We start from the raw sequence: 27522 nt of genomic DNA, 5'->3' as shown, positions 1-27522 counted from the left end.
GGACCCGGCTCTCTCAATAGAAAGTATCCTTATCAGCATCAGAACTGCAGTCCATTGGTGCATAACCGACACTACAAACGGGCACCGTTTCTTATGGCGAGACATTGAGCTTGATTGAGCTGGATAACCAGACGGCGCAGAGATGGCTGTTCACTGAGATCCAATCCAGCAAAGCGCGTTCAGCCTGAGGCTGAGTGCAACTTCCACACCATGTGGGTCACCGGACACACGGAGGGGGAACATGGAAGAGTTGAGTTCATTCTTGGCATTCTGAAATGCATAACCACGCTTGAGTCTTGCATGCACATTTCAAAGAAAGTGTACATCAATTTTAAGGGCGTTCAAGGTTTCAAGGTTCTCAAATTTGACATAGAATACGGACGTTGACAGTCCCTATATAGAAAGGATTTTGTGAATTAGAAAGGTGTTATTTTGTGTATCGTTAATAGGCAATGAGGAGCAGAAGGCCCTTCGGATAACTGACAGTCAAATGACGCAGCAACGTTAGCTTGTGTGGTGGGAAGGGTTGGACTTCAGTGTTGGGTTGGGACTTCAGTGGACACAGAACTGTGCGGGCAAATGATGCTTCCCAGTTGCCCAGCCGAGGAAGGGGTTTGGGTGAGGTACCCAACCTTGAGCCTTTGACTCAAACGTCTGACCCAAGAGGCCGCGGACAGTAGGGTTTTCTTTGGTAACCCTACCCGGAGCCGATGACTCAATAGTCTTACTTGCTCGGCTGCAGGGGTTGGCCTAGCCGGAGGACGCACTGTGTACGGCATCAGTGACTAGGCCACATGTGGTTGCGCACACCAGGTGCCTTTTAGACAGTACCGGACTCTGGTTGTACAGGTGTTTCAGTCGTGTTGAAGAATGTGCCGGCGGTCACCGCCAACCGCTGGGCGATCGTAGTGGTTTTTAGGGTCAAATTTTTTTAACCGGATGCTCTACGGAGAAAGGCAAAATCGTTCCCTCCATAAATATTGACATGCCTGTCGTCTGGAGGAAAACACCCTATTGCCTTCACACTCTTATCGCAGAGGACAGCACGACATTAACCCCAGACCGCCTCGTAGCAAGATTACTCGTAGTATGTGGTCTCGCTGCTCTTTGTCTGGCCGCTCATCTTTGGCCTTCCTGGAATTCTTGCACCTTTTGGGACGAAATCCAAGCCACTGTAGCCCGCGGGATCATTGCAATACTCAAGCCCAACCATCACGTCAATGTGGTCGCTTTAAGTCGGCATTCAGGCAACCTAGATGGAAACCGACAGCACGAACGAGACTGGCACCAATTAGCAGCCATATATTGCAGCATCTCCAACAGCGCGCAGTGGGGATCACGCGGTTCCCATCCTGGAAGGCAGGTAGCACCGACACCACCCAAATATTTCGTTATCTGCTCCATACCCCTCTGCCAGGTCAAGGGTTGGCCACCTGTGCTTCCGCCATTTTGAGTGGGGCATGGAAAACAGCGCTCTTTTCGGCAAACGATGGTTAGGCATACGCAACACATATCCCAACCAACGCGGCTCCTGCTGCTGGACACATTCCTCAATGGAAGTACCCATTGCACAGTTGAAAACTCGCTTTCTAATTGTATTGTTACGGATTCGCCGACAACAACCAACACAAGCTATGGCTCTGAGACAACGGTTTTCAAACACATAACGACGTTTTAGTTCCTCTGCTCAAACGGGCCAAGTCTCACAGCCATACAACAGAATAGCCCATACTGTAGCCAGATGCACACAAGCCTTGAGATTTAGGGATACACTACTTTGATACCATAGGTACCTAAAGCTAGCAAACACAACCCGAGCCTTGCAGACTCCTGCACTGACCTCATCTGACACTACAGTTAGAAATAGTACAACTACTAAGGTAGGTTAAACGTAGCGAAAATTCGAGTGCCCCTCCCTGAATTATAAGAGGCGTTTTCAAAGACTCTATGTCCGCGAGCATGCCTTAAACTTTATGGATGCAAGATTCGTAACAAAGAACGGGGAGACCTTGTCAGTTCATCCAAAAACACCTACGCCTGCTGTTCCTCTTCAAGCACGAGAACGATTTCGTCCGCATATCGACAATGTTTTCGTCAGAAGCTATTTCAACACCAGGGTTTTGAAGGGCTTCCAAAATTCGTCCCATTATTTCATCGAGAGATCTCCGTATACTCTCACACGTCCGGAAGTGTGAGAATACAAGGAACGTAACATGCTCACAAACCTCTGGTGCTTTCCTTGATGAGAAAACGTGTGAAGGAGAACATACCGATCAACCGGTGCGCCTTGGAAATCCAGGAAGATTGAAATTGTGGGTGGTTTGTATGTGTGGCGTTGTTCTAGCACCTAACGGAATGTGAAGATTTGGTCAACGCGACCCCCGACGGGCCAGAGCCCTGATTTTTGCTCACGGGTTAGTGGTTCAGGAGTCACCATAAGGGAACGAAGCACAAGTGATACCAGCAGTCTCGTCACAACTGGGTTTAATCTGATCTCCCTGTGATTACCACACTCATTACGAGCCCCTTTCTTGAAAATGAGCACTACCACCGACTCTACCCAATCGTCTGCGACAGCCTTCTCTTCCTAAGTGCAAGAAAACAGACCAGACAAGAGCCGAGGATTTCACCCTCATCTTTGAACAATTCGGATGGGAGGTCATTCGGACCAGGGGGCTTCGTGGCGCTTGAGAGAACATGAGCAGTCATAAACCGCCGAGGCCATAGGTGATTCTACGTTCACCGTCCAGGGTTCTACGTCGACTGTGGGCTCCAGATGAGTGGCAGCTAGTTGCCACAATAGTTGTTGTTGTCGAGGTGTCCTTTATTCAAGATGGTTACTCTATTCTGATCCTTTTCGGTTTCGCCTATAGGTTTCCGGGGACATGACGAGCGGATTAACCGATATAATGTTCGGGCATTACCGGCTTTACGGGCCCCTTCCATTTCCTTGGCTTTCCATGGCCATCAGAATTCGGGGTCGGTTCGCACGCCCACTTTTACCTGACGCTTAATAATTCGTCCAATCAAGTTACGTTTGCGACCGGCTGGGATATTTCTCCGAGATTCAGGCAGTGCCACTGTTCGGTGTGATATTCAGTGCCTCAGTGAGCGTTGTGCCAAAAGAAAAACACCCAGCACTGTACAAAGAGGTGGCAATCTCGTCCCAGTACGAATCCACATCTGATGGTGGAGCATTTCGAAGAAATCCTAGAAGACTGTTCTGGCAAGTTCGCCTACCATCCAGAGCTGCCAGTCTCTCAGTCGCCAGGCGATTTTTCCTTGGAAAATGAAGGGAGAAGCGACTCTGGACGAGCGCCTGGTAAGATTCCACAGGTGTGTTCCAAAACGATCGGCAGTCAGTTATTGATTCGCGCCACCCGTGACTGATGGAAATCTAATCGATTTGAGTTCGTGGCCGGCACGCCACTGGGGGAAACCATGTGGCCAGACGACTTCGGCTATTTCGGAAGTTAGTGCTGCAAAAAACAGCCTGCGATAAGCTACTGTCAGTTGAGGTGTAACCAGACACGACAAACAGACATTAATCAACTTCCCGCTTGTAAGACTCCTTCACAGACGCTGCGAGATGAACCGAAAAGAGGCGGCTACCAACGGGTATTCAATCAAACAAGGATTCTTCCAGCAGGTGATCTAGGACGATAACAACTCCTGTACACCCTGCCGCAACAAACTCTCGATCGCCAGAGGTGAGCAGCCAGAAGCGAGTGAAGAGTTGCGGGGCGGTTAGCTCAACCACTGTGTCTGAATCTTGAATTCTTGTTTCTGATACACAGTACACACCAATGTCAAGCAATTCGTGTGAGAGCAAGAGCAGTTTGTTGACCTGCTTGCTTCAGAGTTCGGACATCGAAGGCGGCCAGATAGATTAAGCGTCGATGCTCGAAGATTGATTTCGAGATCCCTGAGGGTTGTGGCGCCAGATGACAAAACCGACACAGAAAGAACAAGTCAACATCCTAAATGACGGGCCTACAAGGATGGAGTTAGTAATGGGATAGGGACCAGAGAAAGAAAAGGTATGTGAAGGAGAAAGACGGGAAGAGTCAACCGCAGTCTGTTTTCGCTTACCCGCTCAGCCGTATGCAGCAAGTAAGGCGAACAGGCTGATGCCACCACCTGATGGCCAATATGGCATGAGAGTATTGTTAGCTGCAAATGTCACGGTCGTATGTGGACTGTCCAGGACGTCCACACCCAGGCAGGAGGACGATTAGGGTCCTCAACCAAGGTCTTTGGCTCAAAAGCCTGACCGCCAGGCAGCGGTGTTTGGCTGGAAATGTAAGTACATCACCACTTTACGGAACAGATCGCAACACTTATTCCAACCCCCAACCTGGAGGACCAGGAGGTTGTGTTCGTCAAGACGAGTGGGATCGTTAGTTTCAATGGAAAAACCTACAGGGATAACACAACAAACAGGATAGGGGAAGGAGGGAAACTGTGGGGGGAAGGAGGCATAAGCAGAAATCATTTCGTCCACATTATAGTACACGGCAAGTAAGACGACCCGGTTGAAGCCAAGCGATGGCGATGTGGCATGAGACCAATTATGGTTTAGGAATTTTTAAAAAAGTTTCAGCGGTAGCACATTTTTGGTGCCTAGCTGTCATGCCACACGAAGGAAACACTAGGGCTAAGAAACTGACCAGCTAAGAAAAAGCGTTCAGCTGTAGCAACCTTCCGACGCCTAGCTGCCATGCCACCCGAAGGAAGCACGAGGGCTGGGATACTGCCAGGTTGCCCAAGTCTAGACAAGGGAAGTCGAGTGGCGGAGGTCGGATTCGAAACATGCATCTTCCGGTCAGGTTTACGCCTTAGCGAGATGGCTGTGGTTAGAGCGCAAATTTACTGACTGGAAAGGCCGTGGTTCGAACCGACCTATGCCTCTCGACTTCCGCTGTCTATGCTTGGGTAACCTGGCAGTACCCCCAGCCCTCGTGCTTCCTTTGGGTGGTATGGCAACTGGACACCGAAAGAATGTTACAGCTGAACGATTATTGTTGTTGTTATTATTGTTATTGTCGCAAGAGTTGAGCATACCAAACACGCAAAACGTATTGGTTCGTTACTGACTTAAAGTACGTTCAGTGAGATTTTCTAAATGGGAAATAAGCTGTGATGCGATACATCAGGGTGCTCGTATGTCTGACCCAGAAAACGGAGCAAAAGCCACACTTCCATCCACGAACAAAAAGGGTTTCATGACGTGCCTTCCAAAATTATTCATGACCTTATTTATTACAGTTGCGCACTCCATACGGAGGGCGGAAGGCTGGCTGCTGTGGAAAAACTCACCTGCTGGCTGCCCGAGTAACGCAGTGTGAACTGTCCTGACAAGTACCACATTTAACTTGTTTACTTCATCGTAGAGAAAATTCCTTGAACAAGTGTCCAGACTGAAACCAGCGTGCCAAACAAATGGTCAACACGTTTACACTATGTACTCAGGCCAAGCGGGGTACTACATTACGTGCAGTCAAGGAGTGATCTGCATAGGAGACGCGCAAAGGCGATGGCCACCGGTCAACCAGCATAAACGCACAGGAATGACACCTACCCACACTCAAGACATTAAATGAACTTAAGGGGAAACACACGTACATAAATTGCACCCTAAAGTGAAAGCGAACGAGGATATCGAACAATCTTAACTTTACACCTAATTCCGACCCTCATAATAAAATGCTAATGAATCAACCGAAGACACTGGGTTCCGGATTGAGGTAAACCACAGCTTTATGCAGATGAGATAGAACTGGTTTGTGGAATCTCTGAGGCATCTTAAGTGAAACAGGTACCTTTTTGACAAGACAGTTGAACCTACCGTGAAAACATGCAGTGTGCACGACCTGTCCAGAACTGCGAGTACAGGCTCCTCTTTGTCCGCGAAGTCCATCGTCACTACCTTCCCATGAAATTCCCTCAAAAGAAGCTTCCTGGAGGTATCCGTGTTCCTCAGCCGTATCATGCTACTGTTATCCGTTGAGTTGGGTGTCCCGGTACTCTTGTCTACGGGACCGTAGTGTCATAAACCGAAACTCACTGTTAATGCAATAAGCAATCAGAGGCGTATATTTGTGTCTACATATCAACCGACCCAAATAATACTGATACTCCCAAAAGAACTTCACCGCGGGTTTTATTTTTATCTACAACTTATCACCTTGAAAATACACCAAACTTTATTGCTGGCAGTAACTCTGTCGTAATCCAGCGCACTGCTGGCACTTGGATATATGTCAGCAGTGGAACCATAAATTTGGAGAGTATTATGTTCATCGTCACCAAACAATTGTCTGCGTACAATAAAACATGACGGGAACATGCCATCTTACATCCTACAGCCCGAGGACATCGCCGCGTAGTCAGCGTACGGCACACGACCAAACTACCGAATTACGGAAAACTCTAAGCACTCATTGGTCGATATTTACATTGTCCACATGTCCGTGGCCTGGATGATGAACGTATACAGATGAACTCTCTTTTAAATCATGAGTCGAATATCGCCTGTCGGTCACCGGAGTTGAACGTCCGCAGGTTCCTGTCACTCTCGCAGCGTGCCAGCAGAAGAATACGCAAAAAGCATGTTCCACGATGACTTGGGTGGAATTTCCTATTTTTCAGGCACTGATTGTGATTTTACTTATCGTTGCCAATTTATACTGTATATTCCCGTCAAGATGGATTATTATGCCAGCGAGGAGATGAACCAGTTGCTATATTTCAGTGATGTTCGTTTTGGCTGAAAGACATTGCTTCATGTGAGTCTGGGGTGCTCGCCTCTATTAGAAACCAGCGTGTAAATGTTAATATAATTTTGCGAGGCCCCATTAAGAATAGGAAGTTGGTTCGAAAGCCCCTCGTCCACACGAACCACGGATGATCTGTTCGTCAGCTGGCTATGTAGTTATTGTAGGGAGCCACATGTGGTAATTATTGAGTCCACACGGTTTGAAATCGTGTCGTGGTTTCGCATGTTAGTCGGTTTTCGACGTAACAAGGCATTGAACATCAGTGTGTGTATAGTTTTTAAGAGGTCTGTTTACCTTTAGCCACATTTCGCAGATTCGTTCCTTACGAGTGGCACTCTCAGTGAACATTTTGGTCGTGGCTTAGGCCACTGTTGATGGGTAAGTGCTTTCCTAATGGCCCGATATTTAGACTTTCCAGCAGGTTGGTAGCTATTAAAGAAACACTGCTCGGTTACTGGATATCCTGTGTGAATCTGTTTTCGTCAGTTCAAAAGAGTAGTTTCTGCCACCTTTTTTGGTGAGGTGGAGAAGCTCTAGTCCATTTGGTTGTGGTCGGTCTAAGGAGTCTGCTCCTAGACTGGGTTGTATTAGCGCAGGGCATTGGAGGTGGGGTGGTTCATTGTCCTGGTTGGGACATGAGTCTCTAGAGTGAGTAGATTACAGGGCCATTTCGTAGATATACACCCCGAATTTCTCTGTGCCATATTTCGAACGGCGAAGATATTGACACAAAGTTTAGCATTTGGCGGCCTTTTTGAACTCTTTAAAATTCTCCATGCGACCGCAGTTTTGTTGACCGTTGTTAAACATACTGCAGTTCCACTATTGGCGTGGTATTTATATTTTATAGCCACAATGTCCCAATGTGATGTCTCAATAGGTACGGTGGGTAACTTTGCGAAGAAGTTGGTTTCTTCAGCCATTTTCTCTTGTAATGGATCTGGGAATATCTTGGAATGGTACATGAAAACATTTATGTCGTCTCTATCCGCGCACACCCGAAACGGACTGGGCAGTCGCCATCTACAGAAGACGTAGTTTCCTGATGAGGCGACAGGATTCCTGCCAAACAAAGTCAAAGAATTCGTCATGCCTAATATAGTTATTGGACCCTTTATATGATATCACAGGCCGTGTTGGGCGAACGGCGGGGTTAAATCCCCGACGGCACAATGACGCACTGATAGTGGCGGAAATTTTTTTGGACAGTGCGAGAAAACAGTATAATAACTCCGGAGATTTGACTAAAATTTAATAGAGTGAGATGGAGTTTAGGACGCATGTGACACGATCGGCAGAGAAATAATAAATGCACGTTAAGCTATGGGCAAATCATCACGGTGAGTGAGGCGGTTTTAGTTCCGTCGTCGCGATGTCTTTCGTGGATCCGTGGACAGACCCGCACATAAAAATCTAAGTTGACCCGGGTTGAGGCTGTCAGAATAGCTAGCCTCGGCCAAACACTCATGCATGAACCGAGAATATTCACGGGTCAGTCAAAGGCACATTTCGGTTCTTCGCTCGCATTAGGCTGCGGCCCGAAATAGCAGAAGCTGACAGTGGTTATCATGTCTAACTACCATCGTGAAACGACACTCCCGGATTGTGAAAATGATAATCCACGTCCCAACAGGGGTGAGGTTGGCGTCGCGCTGTCGATGTAAACTGACTTGGCCCTCTGCGAACGTTAGGAAGGCTCATTGCTTAGATTTCGCGCCGCTTAACTCATTGCCACTTATGAAACTAAGTAGGAAGGACGAATGGGTGAATCCACTGTTCCCGAAATGGTGGCCGGGGTACACTTGACTTCGAGTCGGCTTCGAGTCATTGGGCGGTTTGCTGTCAGTCGTCTAGACAGGTAAGATCATAATGTATTTAAGGGTTCCAGCGCCAAAATGTGGTTCAATACCTCAGAAACATTACAGAACATGCGTCCAGTGCGTTCGTTAATTTACACACGGCAACATTTTTAATTTAAAAAGCATCCAAAAAGTACTACATTCGAACGATTACCCATCTGATATTTTGTACTTAAACAAGATTTGACCAACGACACAGGCGTTCGACACGCTTGTCTGTTCACAATTTTCTGTTTTCTCTACTGTAAAAGGTACTGTATGATGCGAAACAAGGCTTAGGGGTGATCTGTAAGATTAAAGCATGCAGTGGGAAGATTAACCGTGAAACCGTACAGTCGTATGCATATTGGGTGATAGGTGGTGTTGAAGGGGCACTCATGGTGCAGAAAGAGGTGGCAAATATTTACAGCTGGATAGCAACCAAAAAGGCTGATCACTTTGGAAGAACACGGATGGGCAGGCAAGTGGCATTAAGAGGATGGATTTTGGATAGACAGAGTCCGTCAAACGCTTAGAGACCAAGAACGAAATCAGTGCATTCGTAGCAGAGTTTCTTGGATGTGGGATGTTCTTAAGGCAGTTAAATGCAGATAACCTTGCAGTGAGATCATTGCCGCCATCGGAGACAAATTATATAGGGATTGTGAGCTTAGTCGCTTGTGTATGAGGACAGTTTTGACGAGACTGTGGAAGTGAAAATGGGTAACAGTACTCTTCATGGAGGATAAGTTAGATGAGGCCCAAAAACAAATGACAGACATGGATAAGAGACTTGATAAAGCTTGAAAGATCTGACGGCTTTCAACGCGCTGTGCCTGAGATGCTAGAACAGGATGTTAAACAGCACAAAAGAGTTGTTCACAAGCACAAGCATCGGAGCTTACAGGCGGTTTCAAAAATCTGTCGCTCTAGTTGATGGTAATGGCACTGGAATAATTATGGAATGTCCACATAGTAAGATAAGTGCGACGGAACTGTAGTTTCTTTAAAGGCACAGAGTCCAAGTATCGGGTAGCAAAATTGGAGTGAGGTTAGATTTTAGTGTTCTACAAGGCATGTTCGACACCAAGTGCCCGCTCACTCAAAAGATCGCCGCAACTGTTACACCCATGAGCATATGCTTGAAGACGAATGTGGTCCTTGAATACTAGGGACCAAGTCTACAACTGTTGACCTTACGGCTGCACTGCATACATCCCTCATTAGCTTTTACTTCCCTGACTCCAACATCCGTGTAGGCAAGGAGCCTTCATTACGAACTACGAAACTAACTTAGCAGAAAGTGAGTTCACCTTCATAACAATGGGGTGTCTGCGCAATTCTACCAAAGATATGAACGAGATTATTCGAATATACATTTTCACACAAGATTCGTTGTTGGGTGAAAACGGTTTACGAAAAGCGAAACGGACTGCCACCATACTAGTGAACAACTTATTCAACTAATTGTGGTTCTGTATTTTTCAAGGGCAAGCATAGCACGGCGGCAACGCACACGGTCATCATGATGAAGCGATATTGTCGGCTGTTGGCTCAGCTTATCATTCGTAGTTGAGGCCTCAAAATCAGTGTTTCACATAGACATGGGCAGAGCTATTACGATTAATATCCACGGTAGGCAACGACGCGTGTGGTTATGGTGATCAGGGAAAATGGGTGGTCTTATTTTCTGAGCTTTGTGACGTGTTCCAGCTGAGAGTAGTCGTTATTTGTAATAGGAAAAATACTTTTGTGTCGATGCTACATCTGGTATACATCTGAATACACCGCATTACACACTGACTGGTTGCGCATATCTGAGAACTGGGGTAATTCACATAGGTGCACATTTGCAAGATGACTGTACGGTGAACCAGGCTGCCTTTTATTATCGTACTGAACAGGGGGCAAGCTTTCCAAACACCTGTTTTAATCCGGAGATCGATGAACAGTCTCATCTAATGAGTTACGCTTGAAGAATATAAGGCATAAAAAGGTTTTCAAAGATTTCCCGTTTGGAATTTGCATCAGTTATTCTGAAAATGTTATATTCCATTCGAGTGGCAGCGCGATTGTCTAAATTTGCTAAGATTTCATTTCTCGCCTCACCGTAAACTGGCAACCACACAAATCGGGAGTGGTCGGTGACCTTGAAATTTCGCTCATTTAAACAAAGTGGTATGAGCGACTTATCACTAGAATGCGCAAACGGACTTGATTAACTCCCCTAAAATTCGCAACTTTGAAAACCCCACTGTCTGGGTGAAATAAACTTCGGTTTCGTTATAATGAGCGGACTCTTTCTTTCAGCCCTGTTGCTTCAGTTAACATCGGTGCGTCTCATTGTTGCTCAGTGCATATACCCTTTTGGAATAAAACGTCTTTACCTAACGCCTTCAGTTTTGCGACAAGTATGTCACATCCAAGAACCTAGATCTTCTCAAGGAAGGAAGAAATTCTGTGCCACCAAGATCCCCCACTAAGTAGGGGTGAGGCATTTGGTGACAAAATATCACTTTTGTTGTTGCTCTTTCGCAGAGATATGCCTTAGAATGCTATACGGTTAAGACATGGGGCAGTCGAACGCACATAGATAAATGAATTCACACACCATTATATGTTTCTTTTAGAATATGGGCGCGGTACGTTCGAAATCGGCTTCGTTTTTCCCTCGTGCAAATTCGTGAAAATTTTTTTTCGTTGTTCAATCTATTCACAGAGTACACACGAGTAATTGTTGAATTTTATTACTCTAACAAAACATTTGAGTGATACCCCTTCATATTTTGCGCACACCTATTTTACATCTAGTCCGAAACATGACGTCAATCCATACCGATCGCCCTCCGCAGCCATTGGTAGACCACAATAGATGTGGGCGGAATGGCTGCCCGTCGAACGTCAAACGCGGTATGCAATGCCACGAACATCGGTGCGTCTCATTGTTGCTCAGTGCATATACCCTTTTGGAATAAAACGTCTTTACCTAACGCCTTCAGTTTTGCGACAAGTATGTCACATCCAAGAACCTAGATCTTCTCAAGGAAGGAAGAAATTCTGTGCCACCAAGATCCCCCACTAAGTAGGGGTGAGGCATTTGGTGACAAAATATCACTTTTGTTGTTGCTCTTTCGCAGAGATATGCCTTAGAATGCTATACGGTTAAGACATGGGGCAGTCGAACGCACATAGATAAATGAATTCACACACCATTATATGTTTCTTTTAGAATAACCTTTCTATAGAGACTCTTCGGAGTAGACTTATAAAAGCACCATGTCGACGAACTCTGTATTATGGAAGTTTCACGGGTTCCTGGGCCTCGACCATCCAAAAAACCCCGATTGTTAAGTCCCCAGTATTTTGTTTGCTTATTCACTGGTTTTGATGTGGCAGCCCTCATGATTGGGGCTCAAGGTGTGATCGAATATATGGGAACATAGAAATAAGGGAGAAAAACTCAGTCATGTTTCAGAATAAGTACGGTCGTTTCTTAAGAAAAGCCCTTCAGGTGTTTTCGGGCATTCGTAGGCGTTCATGTTTTAGCCTTCTCCAAAAGTGAGCAATTTCACATGATGGATATTTGGTCTGAACTCTCAATTTTGTTCTGAGATGTTTCCGCATCCAGCAAGAACCACTGCATTTCCATCTTCCTTCGGGTGTGTTGCCAGGGGAGAAGCCAGTGCCCACACTATCAGTGGCCAAGTAAAAGTCAGTATACTGATGGGATGGAATGAGTTTGAGACAAAAAGCATGAAACGCTAAAGTGTCCAAACACTATTTCGTTAGCGCTAGCCGTTGTAATCCCCGTAAATGAATATAAGCAGCCGTGCAATATAGTTCACATGTCTACGCCGTAAAACATCGACGCAAGTGACCTCATGTCGATGCGGACAAAATACGTTGAACCCAAGAATGCGGTACTTTTTGTGAGGATGACCTTGTGGCCAGTTAATCAAATAAGGCGGTCAATAGTCAAATGTAAACTGTATGCCGGTAGCCGTTCTGAATTTTTCTTACCGAAGTTACTCCAAGAAACCGTTGGTGTCTCGTCGAGCAAGCACCCTTGTGTCAAGAGACCGCCCGATTCAGCCAGATTTATGTTGCCGTGAAAAAGTTTGCCAGCTCAAGTATGGTTTATAGAAGGAGCCAAACCACCTCATGCAACCGCACTCCCCAAAAGGCACACGGAAGAGGGGCTTTTAAACGTGCATCGATTCCCACATCTTATGAGGGATAGACACTAATTCTCTACGAGCTAAAGCGCTTCATCATAGTATTTGTTAATTAAGGTGCGTGGTTTATTGACTTGTGCAGTCTTGAAGGGGTTCCTCCTTTAGATGAAGCATTCAGAGATGCACCACAGCTCTCCGAAGCTCTTGACTGAGAATATTTGTGTTTTCTAAGCAATTTAGGTTATTTTATATGGTGCAACAAAGCAGGAAAGAGCTTTAGGGACAAAGATTAGCCTTCTGAGCTGCTTGTATTCACTTAACAGGTTGTGAGGTTTGTTACTCGCACCCAACTTTTTAGTTTTTGTAAAATTTTTGAGGCTTTAAACCAGGTCGCCTTTCAAAAGAGGTGTTCGCCTTTGGAGTAACATTCGAGAATTATATCATCAGTCAGGGTTATTCCACGTTACTCGGGTAAAGGTGTTGGTGGCATGTTAAGGTAGTCGTACGCGGTCAGCTGGCCAAAGCCAATGGCACCGCTGTCACACTTGGGAGCATAGGTAAAGTGGCCAAAGGTGAACGCATGTATGGTCTTTATCTGTGATTTTCAGTGTATTATCAGAAACATGGAGATGTATTTCATTGGTATAAGACAAGTATTAAGAAAAGATAATTTTTCAATTGAACCCCGCTTTTTCCGTCCTTGCAGACTTCTCCATGTCTGAACAAAGGACTCTAATGTTAAACCTTCTAGCCGAAATGACCACATACCAACCTTCCCATGTTGATGACGTTTCTGTGATAACAAAGTTTTGTGTCGCCTACACCACTATCATAGAGTAGTTCAGCGTGGTCCATCCCTCTTCTGAACCTGTTTTGAGGTTTAAAAACAGTGTCAGCAAGTAATCTGTATCGTATATACTTTTAAAAGCTTACCGGTGAAGTACTATGTGCCCAGACGTGGGAGCATGCGCACTGAGAAATATGATTAGAGGAATCAACAGTGCAACTCACCATCTTGTCCAAGTTGGAGGGCCAGAATGTTACTTCCTAATGGAGGTTTACAACGGAACTCAAATTCGTAAGTCAAATGTTAGCTGCGGATCGCTATCCACAGCGTTACACCTTGAAAACCACCCTACCTGTAAAATAAGACCAAAGAATCCCTCAACTGATCGAAGGAATACACCACCTATTTTTTCTTCAAATTCATGCAGTAGTAGCATTGGTCACAAAGACAATTGGGAATATCTTTTAAGTCCAACGGGAATTTTCGGTCCTATAGGTGGCGTTGGTTTAGATGCGTTGTGCGGCTGTCTCCTCCATATTGGAAATATTCAACGGCATGCATCTCACCAAGCTCAAGGAAGACCAAGGCACACAAGCTCCCGACTGGTAGGTTGAACAATCAAACATTTCTGCATAAGCGGCTTATCAGAGGAATGACAACCTCGAACTTAGATGCGATACAACGTCGCTCATTCCCCAGTCACGAAATTCGTTTTGCGTGGTTGCGGTGTCCATCAGCTGCTCGAGTGACCACTTTTCAACTAGAAGTCTCGTCAAATATTACAATTCCTCTGAGCTACACATGGACTGTTTGTGTTGTGATGAGGATTACCACTTCCAATGAAGATTCCACCCTTCAAATGAGGCCAATTCTTGCTGAAAACTCGACAAGCACCGTACAGGTGTTTCACCCTTAGGGAGATTTTTCCCAATGCGTCTTCTTTATTGGTACCAAAAGCAAAAATGCAAGCCATTGTCGTCTTACCTTTGGTCATTGTAAAGCAAAAATGCTTTTTAGACCAATATAACCTTGATTTACCAGCACGCATCTCGCGGGAGCTTTTTCCCTTAATTTTCTGGGTGAGCACTCATGTAAGCCCGATTCTGGGAATCCTACTAGCTTCTGAGACCGCAATGACTTCTTAAAAACCCGAACAACGGAAGCGTGCTGCGGCAATGAATTGCTAATACGTTATTTTGAGCCAGCTAGGTAGCACCCTCACAGGGAGTGTTCGGAATGTCCATGTGTTCCAGAGTACCACCAGACCACCGTGGATTATTCACTGACAGAAGCTGAAACAGATATAGGTCATCATACCAGTTGCTTTCCGAAGTGAAGTTCCAACTAGTATGCGACAGACAAACTCAGTACAGTAATACATCTTCAACACAAATTGCTATTATATACAGGTCAGTTCCTTCAATATGTCCGCCGATTTTCTTCCATGCCCATTTTTTGCCTCTCATTTTTTCCGCTTTCATCATTCCATTTTTCTTTTAGTTATTTTGTTCTACAGTGCACTTGAAGAGAGCCCCCCCCCGTGTGGCGGGCCCATCACACTACAATTCAACTCAGCGCCAAAGGTCAAGAAGTCTTTATTTTATCACCAGGACCAGGCTCTCACGTAATCAACCTATCCCGGCAGCGCGACGTTCGATAAGTGTTGTCCCACAAATATACCAAGTCCTGTAGGCGAGCCTACGCTGAGTACCACAAGTGAGAACTCCTACTTAGCTTTGGTAACTAGTTAGGAGAAAACCTCTGTCTTAAGGTGGCATCGACTGACTCCTGCTTGCGATGTTAATTGGACTCGAAGAACCCTCAATAGATAGAGAAATGTAAAACCCTAAGCAATATGAAGGCCTCTATTGAGATCTCAGTTACCTCTTTTGCAGACGGAGTGAACCCGTTTGGTTTATCTGGTTAACAACCTCCTTCATATACTTCTGGTTGATCAACATTATCACGGAGGGCGATACATAACTAACATACTCGCGCCCAGGTGACATAAGACCATGAGCGAACAAAGCCTTGCAGAACATTCAAGAAGAGAAAAGGGATCAGTGAGGCGTCTATACTTCAGAACAATAAAATGATAGCAACTTAGCAATAGGTTAAAATATGGCACCGTCGGCTGGATGGACCCAACGCCCTTCTCGAACTGCACTCGATATAAGCGTAGCTCACAACAGGCGAACTTAAGCTAGATAGTCCGGCCGGGAAATGACACCATCGGTGCCGCTGAGACCGGTTGCGTACCGTGTCCTGTGGGACTTCCAGCCTACTACAACGAACATCATATGGACTCAAGAAAACAAGGCACAAAGATCCCAAAGTACTTAATTTGAGTGCAACCGTTTTTACTTCATTAACATGGTCAAATCAATTCGCCAAGTCGTTGGAAAAGATAGTAAATCTTTTATAGCAGACGGCGGTTCGACCTTGTATTCTGATCTTGTAATTTTGATCTGCTCCACTAAATATTGAGTCGTTACCAACTCCCCGCATACTCGAAACAACCAACCGAATTGTGCTATGCTACGTAGACATGGGTGATAGGTATGAAGACGACTAGTTATCGGTTCGATCTCTGGACCGTGTTCATCTTCCCCAACACGAACGAGCAAAGTGGTCAAGGGAGAACACAAAGGTCTCTTTCAAGTTCAGAGTAGACTTGAGAGACACCCGACCCAGTAGTCCGATGGCAGTTCAAGACAGACTTCAGAAACATAAGGGGGTGTCGTTGGCTTGTTTGCTGAGCTGGGTAATTTGATTGCAAACGTTTCATCACCAATCGAGGTGACATCATCAGTGCGTTATTGTAGAGCGTAGGAGTGCGTAGCGGTGAGTTGGTGGTTGTGCTGGTTGGGGAAGATGAACACGGTCCAGAGGTCGAACCGATAACTATAGTCGTCTTCATACCTATCACCCATGTCTACGTAGCATAGCACAATTCGGTTGGTTGTTTCGAGTATGCGGGGAGTTGGTAACGACTCAATATTTAGTGGAGCAGATCAAAATTACAAGATCAGAATACAAGGTCGAACCGGGACCAAACCCATGGAACATGGCTCAAGACGCATGATTCAAATAAAGATATAGGCATGGGAACTGAGGGCCAATGAAACTGTCGTTGAAAACATTCCACCCGATAATCTCTCGGTGTACTGTTTCCAAGGCGGCAACAGGTGGGATAGAACTATCGAATATGTACGCGGCAGACGGAGTGCGAACGTACAAATCCTTTTGAAAATGTGGAGAAATATTTCTATTTTCATTCCTTTCAGTGCTTTTGGGAAATGAAAGAAAGCGTTCTACACTAACCGCACTGAAGAATCATAACTATGAAGCTACTTTGGCAACGGATAGATAGAGAGAGGAATGTGACCCAGGACTTCACATGCATCAAAACTAAGGAGTCACCCTAGATTGAACTCTCGAAGAACCCATGACTTAGCTTTACTCGTGGTGAGAAGGAGTGGCTCACGGTCACCTGAAAGTCCTGTCACTTAGGAAGTCATCTATCCAAGGAGTAGTGATAAAATCTGTCTTGAGAAACAAAAGTTTAACAACGAGGAAGCAGTGACTAATGGAGTCAAAGGATTTAACGAGGTCAATATGGCGCATCTCCACGGTGGCATCTCGTTCCAGCCAATAGGTCACCTCGTCCAAGGAACAAAAGGCTTCTGAGGTGAGAATGATCAATGCGAAGTGGTTAGCTTCAGACAAGGGCTTCGGTATTTGGTAGGACAACCCACTCCATGACCTTCAGGAGTATACACGTTGGACTACCTGGTCCGCAGTTTTGAGTTGCAAGTTTATATTCACCTTAATGGACAGACGCGATACTACTGGACCCACAGTGTTCAGACACTCTTCTCTCCTACCACTGTTGACTGTGCGGAAGCTCGAGAGGGACTAAACTTAGGTGACAACGCTTTAAAAATGACAGGTTGCAGAGCATTTGATCCGGTGGATTTGCTGAGACTAAGTTTAAGCGGGATTTCGAGTAACATAATTGTGCCGACGGGTACTCAATCCAGTAGTCCAGGAACGCGGATCAGACAGTGCACTGGAATAGTCGGAAGGCGATAGGTGTTCCCGAATCATCCCTTTGAGCTGCAGCAAAAGTAGCCACAAGGACTGCAGCTTTGAAATAGTGTATTGGAGCCATAACACCGTCAACTTCAATCAGATCTCCGAGGCGTTTTCTAAGCGGGTCCTTAGACTGAGCATACCTAACGTTTATTTCATTACGGCCTGTCTGGGATTCTCAGCAAGTTAGACCTTGAGTAGTTACTTTCCGTGCTTCCTGACTGAGTCAACAGTTTTACACACACAATCGTGGCTGAGGATCCGTTAACGTCGCCTCGTTATCTGACGATTTAAGCAGCCGGTAAAGTCCAAATTAAAGGCAGAGCTAAATCCTGTGCTCACCAGCAAGGGCGAGTTCCGGTTCCAAAGTACCTGACCGGGATTTGTTAAGTGGTAATGCGTGCTGGGTTACTACATAGGTTTTCAGATTGTTGGTGATCCAGATCAAAGTCGGCGCACAATTCCTAGACCAGTTGCACAGACTTCACATTCAGCTAGTTATTAGCATGATCTTCAACCCCTCAGAGAAGTCAGATGCCATAGAGACTAGTAAAAGCCTAGGATGACATGACTATTGTTTTCCAAGGGACAATACCAAACAAGTCCCACCTGGTCTTTGGGATTCTTGTAAAGAGCAGATCAAGTGTTACCACACGCAGGACACCACAGCAGGTTACCATTTCAGAATTGAGTAGACACAGTCGGGTAGAGTAAATCACAGTTCAACAAGAAATTACGAAGTAAATCCATAGCATACTCAACCAGGAAGAAGTGAAAAACAGTGGGCGAGAAAGGTCCGAACCTGATTGGACAAAGGTCAGTATTAGGAACCCAACGGGAAATCCCACAGCAAAACGAAAAAGCTGGGTGTGGATGCTGAATTTCACAGGTGGTGGGGGTAAACGATTAACCCAGTTTGAGACAACAAGCCACCCGATAATAAACGAATGAAATGAACGGGGATAATGAAAAAACCTAGTACCAAACGCGCATGAATAGACTGACGACTAAAAGCGGGACCAGTTATGTACCGTCGTGTGAGAATTACACGGAAGATGACGCAGTGGGCTGTACATGAATACAAGCAAACCGAAGGTAAGTGTGATGAGAAAAGACGAAATAGGTCGAGAAGAAAACCAATGCATAATCAGACGCTGAGTGAAATGTAGCTGTTGTATTTGGCAATGTTACGCTTGAGGATATCAGAACACGGGCCCATAACGCGCTCGAAACGCTTCCGATCAAGTTTGACGCACCGGAGGGGACCTTGAGCGACAACCGTTGCAGCCCGCGGACGATCAAGAAGTAGGGCAATTTCACCTAAAACGAATCACAAAAACAGACCGTGAAGAATGGAAACTACAACGAGAGAAGTAAGGACAAGGCCTGCCGCAAGTCCGAATACAAACGAAGAAATGGGAAGCCAGATTTTGCACTAAGTCTCAGACTGAGAGTTTCATGACGCATGACGGGCTGACAACATGCAAAACACCGAATAATGGCCAAAAACAAAATGAGATGAAAAGTGTAAGACCATCAGCGAAAATCATTGTACAGATGCGTAATCTGGTTGATATCGGAAACGCTTAGCATGAAGAACAAAACAGCTGCCGATTGAATTTTCAGAGAGTAGACTCTTTCCGTGTCATTCCACGGACAATGATGATGTTGCCATAAGTTTTCCTGAAGTTGGAGAGCACCTATACAAAAGCGAGCAAGTAAGCTCTTTCAAATTCTGGAAGATTAGGATAGGATTCTCACATCATTCCAAGATAAGCGGGACCAAGCAAAGAAATGAGGTGACAAAGCGACCAGCGCAATCAGCAAAGGATAGGAAGCTAATTCGCGTTCATATCTGAATATCGCTGGGATAGAAGGCAGTGTGGAGTGTTTTACTCCACCACCCAAGAATAAACCCTAACAGACACTTCCTGGATCGTCAAAATAAACGAGCTCTCAGGAACTCCGTGAGGGCTGCAACTACGTTTCGGGTTGCTCTATCACGTGCCATTCATGAACAGTGGACTAGTCAACAGGTCTACCTCAAGAGAGTGAAACAATATTTTGGTTTTCATTCGCACTGTGCCTTTGAAGCACTCGGGTCATCAATAAAATTGGACAACACGCTTTGACGGTATCGCGATCAATCTACCAGATTAACAGATAGCATGTTACTACATGCATTACAGTGTAGGCTTGGGACACCTAACAGTATCTCAGCCTTCGTTCTCAGTTCGGGGTGCATGAAAACTCGGCCCCAAAAGTGCTACGGCTGAATGCTGATCAGATATAGAGTCGTCATCACGTACTGTGCAGTTAGGAAAACGACCAGTTGATTAACCGGAAACGCACCATAACTGTGGAACCAGAGACAACAACGTACCAAAGTAATCTGACGGCCTTAATTTTCCGACCTCGACGGGCTCAACCGATTCAGAAGGCTTCTGAAGAACTTTGGCGGTTCCCTGGAAGATAAAAGCGTCCGAGGAAAGAAAGGTGATTCTCATGGAAAGATGGACTTGACACGAAATGAAGACACGTAATTTTTTGTCACAAATAGTGATCTAAGTAGTGGGTTATAAAAAGAAAAAATCCACCCAATGGCATCTTCCCTCCCATCATTATAAATTCGACTTAGCTTCTGGTTAGCACAATATGTTTGTTAACTATGCAATATGCCGAAATAAGTCGAAATCATTGGCATTTGCTGCTGAACACTTGCTGCGTTTGAACAACAAAACATATCACTGCTAGATAGGCGAAACTTGCACAGACAGGAGTTTTCCGGTATTAGTTCTATGTATGTGGGTGTTCTGAGAGCACAATATGGTCATTAAAACTAACACTAATGTGGGGAACCGGGAAAGCCTAATCCCAAGGGGTTCGATTGGCCAATTATCCCGATTCCAAAACAACGCACAGCAGCCGGTAGGTTACGAAATCTATGCATGATGATGAATATGAAGTCTGTGTGAACCTGAAAACAGAGTGGAAGTTGGGCCTGATGCTCCCTGACAAATGATACAAAACTACGAGGAATGTTTCAACAGTGATGAGAAACAAGTTTGAAGACCATGCCATATACGAAATCAGATTGGCACACTGAAGGGGAGAAAGACTGTTCATAGCTGATAATACTAATTTGATTCATTGATCGCTTTTAGTTAATATGGGAAGCTGAAAGAAAATGCGACTCCACATCGTAGTGACAGTCTCCCTGGTCGGGAGAGAAAGTTTCGAAGCAATCGAAATTGTTCAAAAAAGGTTCACATGTAAACTTGGTTAGGAGCTATAGTTGGTAAGCTGGTCCACATTGAATTTACGGTAGCTCGAGATGACTCAAGGCTTGAGGCGCAAACTGGAAGGTCTGTGGTTCGAATCCAACCTCGGCATTTCGGCTGCTTGGGCGGATTGGCAGCATCTCAACCCTCACGCTTCCTTCGGGTAGCACGGAAACCAGGCGCCGAAACAGCGTTACAGTTGGACGATTAATAATATTATTACGGTAGCAGCCGTCATCAATATCATCAAAACTGATTAGGAATAGATTTCTGCCTCAGTAACCTTAAACGCCAATCACACAACAATAACCACCAGGTGATAACTGAGGTGACGATCAAGGGCACATTCTGAATGGCAGCCTATGCAGCGGGTCCACAAGGTAAAGAATTTCTTCGAATGGGTTTCGCACCCATGTTGCAGTGAAAAAGATCGCTTTCTCTCTAGAGGGCGACCACCTTGATTGACTGCGGTAATTTTAATGAACTGGTACTAGTTCTCGTCTCCACTCCAAATAATAGGTAAGTATACAACCACGCGAAAATCACCTCACTACCGTGCATCCCATTCATCTTGGGTAGAAATAACTCTGTTGCAACAAGTGTATGTCGGAGTGACGAGCACTGAGCTATCCTAATCTCTGTGGTTTTTAGCAAGTGCACATCGGAGTGACGAGCACTGAGCTATCCTAATCTCTGTGGTTTTTTTCTATTCTGACTGCCTCCGAGAAAAAATTGAATACAATACATCCAAATCGTGGAATTTATTGAGCTATGAATGGAAAACACTTGGTTTGAAACCAGTTCGACAGGTAAATAGCTTTGTGCATTTCGGCTTCAGTGACAGGACGAAAATTATCACACACTACCGTCAAATTGCTCACCTACAACGAAACAGCTTTTTAGTCCATTGGTATCTCAGACTTGGAAGTAAACGTATGAGACAAATGTTTAAGATTATTAGTGCATTTCGAATGCCGTTTATTAATGCTGTTAACTCAGTACATTCGGTCGAGCAGACAAAAAAGACGAGCAGTCAAATAGTATTTCCCTTGCTCCAGTTTCACCGATAATACATACTCACCATTAACACAAACGATACGTAGCTTATCACACGACCAGTCGATGATACAGAGAGGTCTGATAGGAATTCTTGTCTGTTCTCACATCTGTATCGAAAAAGTTGACTGCACATCCAAAGAAAAGTTTCTGCATTTAGCCTAGGTAGGTAATTACTGCTAGCGTTTTATTCTAAGTTGACAAGCTAAAAGGCTAACTGTCCGGTGGACCAATCTCTGGAGAGCAGTTCTCTTCAAGCCCTACATATTTACTTGGAGTGAGCTTCAGCTAGACCGGTTTTGTAGTCAATCTGATCTAGAATTATAAATTGTGCTTGAACCTACTGAAACCAACAAACCATCCGGAAAGAGATGCATGGATTTATGGTCCCATTGCGGATTAATCTTTGACAACGAGGCGAGGTGAACCAATCATGACTTGAGTAGGTTGCGAATGAGGTGAAGGTTCGACTGCCATGGCGTGTAGGATGCGCACCTATCGCTTCCGATGGATGAAAGAATCTCAGATATGAAAAATGCAAAGCAAATGGACCTGTATAATTTTTTTGGACGCACACCAGTAATGGTGGATAAGAGGGGGCGTAACAACCCTGAAGCGTTTTGCAGCTCTTCGCTTACATTAGGAAATTCGGATTTACAAAGCAACCACACGGACAGGAAATGCATTTGCGCCAAAAGTGCAAACCAACACGGATCATCCACACGTTTTCTGCAAACGTAATCAAGCGTTTTTCACTTGTTCAGCGGAAGTGAATCGATACAAACAAGCCTCTGCTCATCCAACCTTTTTGCTAGGTCAAGCGTGAGCACCTAGCTAGGAACTAGCGCATCCTTTGTCTCACATGTGTGACCAAAACACAGCGATTCGCGCAACCATGTCTGTGTGCGCATGTCCATCTTAAATGTGGACACGAAGGGAACATCATCATCACACTTGTTGCTTCTAACCTCATGTGATATGGCCTAGATTACCCACATGATGTATGGGTGGGTGTACACACGCACATTTTAGTGAGGGCTAACGAAATTGTGGCGAAGGACAAAGCATGCACATTAGCATAAGCGGAAACTGGCGGAAAACCGGCAAGAAAAAAGGGATACTCACTGTATCAATACGGTCAAAAAAAGATTATTATCGAGGTAGAGTAAAATGTGACATTTTCTGATGATGAATTGCTAAACACGTTCGACCGTCAATTACCGTTATTCAACTAGTGACGGGAACCAATCCCTGTGCGACCCATCAAATGAATTAGACAGAACAAATATGCTGCCACGCACTATAGTTTACAAGGCTTGATTTTCAACCGCGGAGAAATGTTGGGGAACAGAGAGTACGCGACATCAGTGAAACGGGCGCACTCTATCGAACGATTTCGTGGACGTCCCGAACTCCCTAGGGATGAGATGGAAGTCTGCAACACGACCAAGAGCTGAAGGCTAGCGAACGCGACAGAAAGCCGAGCTAATAGGGGTTTTCATCATAATGCACATGGGTTATTATTTTACTCGTCAACCTAAAGCTAAAATCCGTCGTATTCATATGAAAAAAGCTCCAGTTACAGAATTTTGGCTGAGAACAGGAAATTGACATGCGACAAAATTTCATCCTAACTAGTCTCCAAACTGCTACTCTCTCCAAGTGATTTTCGAACAAAACTGAGAGTGGTATTTGTTCTAATCGTTATCCTGAAAACTGACATGGCCTATCAGCGCGGGCCCACAACAAAGTGGAGGAACACTGGACTCGAGTTTCGCTCTTCTTAGGACTCAATGGCAGTACATATCCTTGGCAGTAACAAGATTTGAATCCAGGACAGTTCGAAGCCAGCTTGTTCCCGATACTCCATCAGCGTGCGCTGGATGCAGTTGCGTTATCATGTTTGAATGCAATAAGAACGCAACTTGGAAAGACAAGATGAAACAACTACCCATCACATTATCATCACCTGGTGCAAATGGGCAAAGTATTCGTGTGGCGGAGGCTGTAATACGCTTAAGATTTCACTCAACGGGTGCAGAAATTCGTCCGCACACTCATCAAACGTGAAGGTAGAGCGCCGTATTCCATCAATACAGCAAATCATACCGAATGGTTGGATATCCTTCAGTGTGAAACTGCGGCGTCGACTATAAAGTGTAGTGTTTGAACTTTTCACGATTGTGTTCGTTACTTTCTGGATTATCAGTTAATTGACCCATCCACCGAAAAACGTAAGTCGATGTACCTCACCTCAATATATGAATCACTCAGCATACTTAGATCCACAACAGGGTCATATGCTACTGAGATTACTGACTTGGGTAGCAATTCCACTGCATTTCTTCAAAATGTGCTAATCTTTTTTGTCAAAAGTCGTCAGGCGTTAGCGATGTTCGGACTGGGAGCGCTGTCTTCCACAATCAATCGGATAATCCACAATGAGCGAAACATAAGTCGACCGTATAGTTCCGGAGGTTCGGGTACATCCAAAATATGAGTTTTCTCATCTGCTAGGTGGCTTTGTAGAGAATCGGCCGTATTATTGTAAGCGTGAGAGTCCCCCTACAAAATTTGACCATCTAATAAAAGAAGCCCGATGACCCTTAGCTTGCGTTAGACCAGTGTGACTAAATTGAACGATTATGAAGTGTAAAGCCGGAAGGCACAGAGGTGGGTGTTTACAGGTATCCAGTCGAGCATTGAAGCTTTAGCTCAGGAATTGATGACTTTACAAACATCAGAGAGAGAGAGAGAGAGAGAGAGAGAGAGAGAGAGAGAGAGAGAGAGAGAGAGAGAGAGAGAGAGAGAGAGAGAGAGAGAGAGAGAGAGAGAGAGAGAGAGAGAGAGAGAGAGAGAGAGAGAGAGAGAGAGAGAGAGAGAGAGAGAGAGAGAGAGAGAGAGAGAGAGAGAGAGAGAGAGAGAGAGAGAGAGAGAGAGAGAGAGAGAGAGAGAGAGAGAGAGAGAGAGAGAGAGAGAGAGAGAGAGAGAGGGTACTGTAAGTCCAGCAACTGTGTTTTCAAGTTTCACATATGCAATAGATGTCAGTCGATAAAGTCTCTGGAGAAGGTGCAAGAGCAGCTCGTTGGCCGATTAGTCAAAGAGTTCACCCGTTAAAGATTTAAGAGCGGATGCGATGTGGTAGATATAAGCTGCGAATGCGATGTATCAACTCCCTAGGTGTCTCAACGTGTCCACAGCTGGATAAGAGTGACTACCAGACGGGATGGGGAGTTAGTAGACAGTAGCGAAAGACGGAAGAATTCGGTGGTTGCATGTTTTCGTTCAAACGCTCAGTTGTGTATGCAGCGAGTAAATCCACTCTGATGATATCACAATGCAAGCCGTGGCACTATGATAGGGTCCCGTCTCTTAGCCACGAACTGATGCCGACTTAAGTAACTGTTACACAACTATAAACATTTGTTTTCGGATTGTCTAGCTGTGAATTCATTGTCACCGGCCTTCGGCAGTTGTTTTTAGATAACGGTTATCCGATTTGAAGATGTCTCCGTTCGACAGCTCAAACCAACCAATTTTAACTAACTTTCATTAGACAAAAGGGAAAGTACTGTAGCGGACCTACATGGCCTTCAAAATCCAGAGACGTCACACTGTCGCAAACTTGCGAATGTGATACGAGGCGACCTCGTGCACTACACTAGTGCGACTTGTTGATGTAACTTACGCGTGATCTCCGAATCTCAACCAGTCCTTCTTAAACATTGAACTGTAAATATACTGAACCAACTACCCAACGACAAAGATTTAAACTAATTCCGAATGAGTCTCCGAATTATAAGGGACTATACTACGCTTTATTGCATATCTTCCAAGTCGCCACATATTTGGTCAAAAAAAAATTTCTTTGAGGTTCGTTTCAAGAGGACACGCTTGTCTGGCCAAAGTAATGGCTATTAGACCACGGACGTCGAGCAAAACTATTCCGAAGATTGGTGCCACCAGCTGTGTCGTCAATTGATTGACGTATACTGCTTTCACTTACCTCTGTGATGATGAAGAAATCATCTCCAGGTTCACCTTGTCGGACAACAACTTCACCATCTTCGAAGCGGACAGGTTCGAGGGCATCGGCGACGGTGAGCCGCTCCCATTTGTCAAGATTATCTGGAAAAAAGTTGAATAGAGTAAGTTCACCGTCATTTAGTGGCCAAGTTCCGGGTTGAAAGCAAATTAACTAACAGAACATAATGAAACATGCCATTACATCTCATCTAAGGGGTAAGCGTGGTTGTGGTGTGTGACACCAGCGCTCAGATGTTACAAGAGTTCCTAGAAAATCTTTCAAAAGCATAACTAAGTCTTGTCGACAGTGGTTGAGACCAAATAATACAACGGAGTCAACGACCAAAAACGAAGAACAGTATCGCCTATCAATAGCCAAGAATTGAGAAACTAAGTCCCAACACCCACTATATAGTTAATAATAAATTATGAAGGGTCCATTGTCGTCATCACCATCATCAGTGTTGGCACTGGTGCTTCGCTGTGTTGCCCCTTCGATACGCAGCTACAGGGAAACTAGAAGGGAGCACGAGTGTTAAGGTATTGCCAGATTGCTCAAGTCTAGAAGAAACAATCCAGAAGCCAGGATTGGGTTCGAACCACGGACTTTGCAGGTAGAAGTTTCGATCCCCAACTACTGAGATACCTCGAGCCCAACGGTGTAGCTGCATACACTGACATCACCATTCTTTCTACACTATCACTGCCACAACTGCGGATGGACGTACACTATACAGTAAAGTGAGGCGTGAATCAGATAAATTTACATGACCAGACATACTGATCCGGGCATGGCCAATTCAATTCTGGCGTCAGTACAGAGAGAAGTTCAACACTACACAGATCTACATTACCGGTAAAGTAAAGTAAAACCAAACTTAGAGCTGATATAAAGTCAACAACTGGGTAAGACAGCGATACTTGGGAGTTGGGTATGAGTTGAAGTGAATAAAAAGCACACGACTACGTTGAAAATCCTAAGAATTATTTGCCCAGTTATATGGATATTTGGCGAGTGTGTTACTTGCAGCTATCCACTTGAACGGTAGTGGATGGAATTCAGGAGGGTTCAGTGGATAGCGATTTCGGGTCCTAGGCAATTAATAGAAGACATTGCTCACGCTGGCAGATCTGTCAAAAGTCGACCAACTTTCTGCAGTCCTGAAGTAACCATAGATTACAAAAGGTTAGAAGTAAGGAAGATTACACCACAGTTATCCGATCCGTTATCCAGGGACCCGTTTGGAGGTTGTCAAAATAACAACATCGATCACAGTATTCCCCTCACTTCGGAACCAAAAATACCTAATGGGTCCGCGGGATTATTCAAGTCTCCTCGGACACCCCTAATCGTGTTCTACGTGACATGCAACGGCGCGGGTTGCATTGGGGGACTGAAGCGGATTCCAAGGAACGACACACAAGCAAGTAGAAGCGTTCTGCTGTAGCACCCTTCCATGCCCTAACTGCCATGCCACCAGAAGG

The 27522-nt window shown here is 45.1% G+C and overlaps 3 protein-coding genes across 3 annotated transcripts in view; 1 reads left to right on the top strand and 2 right to left on the bottom strand.

Moving 5' to 3' along the window:
- T265_04375 (hypothetical protein) overlaps positions 1-6285 on the bottom strand; it is a gene marked incomplete at both ends in the record, with an annotated part of 68248 nt that extends 61963 nt beyond the window's left edge. The window contains one exon of the mRNA XM_009169096.1: positions 5849-6285. Within this exon, the coding sequence (XP_009167360.1) occupies positions 5849-5992 (144 nt within the window). The remainder of the gene's footprint in view (positions 1-5848) is intronic.
- A 12006-nt stretch (positions 6286-18291) lies between these two features.
- On the bottom strand, positions 18292-26139 carry T265_04374 (hypothetical protein; the record flags this gene model as incomplete). The annotated part of the gene is made up of 3 exons (XM_009169095.1): positions 18292-18994; positions 20058-20139; positions 26018-26139. Coding segments are annotated over 2 exons (150 nt in total), but the record flags the coding sequence as incomplete, so codon positions are not given.
- Positions 20188-27522, top strand: part of T265_04373 (hypothetical protein) — a gene marked incomplete at both ends in the record, with an annotated part of 28881 nt that continues 21546 nt past the window's right edge. Inside the window, one exon of the mRNA XM_009169094.1 lies at positions 20188-20213. Within this exon, the coding sequence (XP_009167358.1) occupies positions 20188-20213 (26 nt within the window). The remainder of the gene's footprint in view (positions 20214-27522) is intronic.

The sequence above is a fragment of the Opisthorchis viverrini genome (assembly GCF_000715545.1).
Source record: "Opisthorchis viverrini unplaced genomic scaffold opera_v5_71, whole genome shotgun sequence".
Taxonomy (NCBI): Eukaryota; Metazoa; Platyhelminthes; class Trematoda; order Opisthorchiida; family Opisthorchiidae; genus Opisthorchis; species Opisthorchis viverrini.
This window is presented reverse-complemented; position numbering and strand designations above follow the sequence as displayed.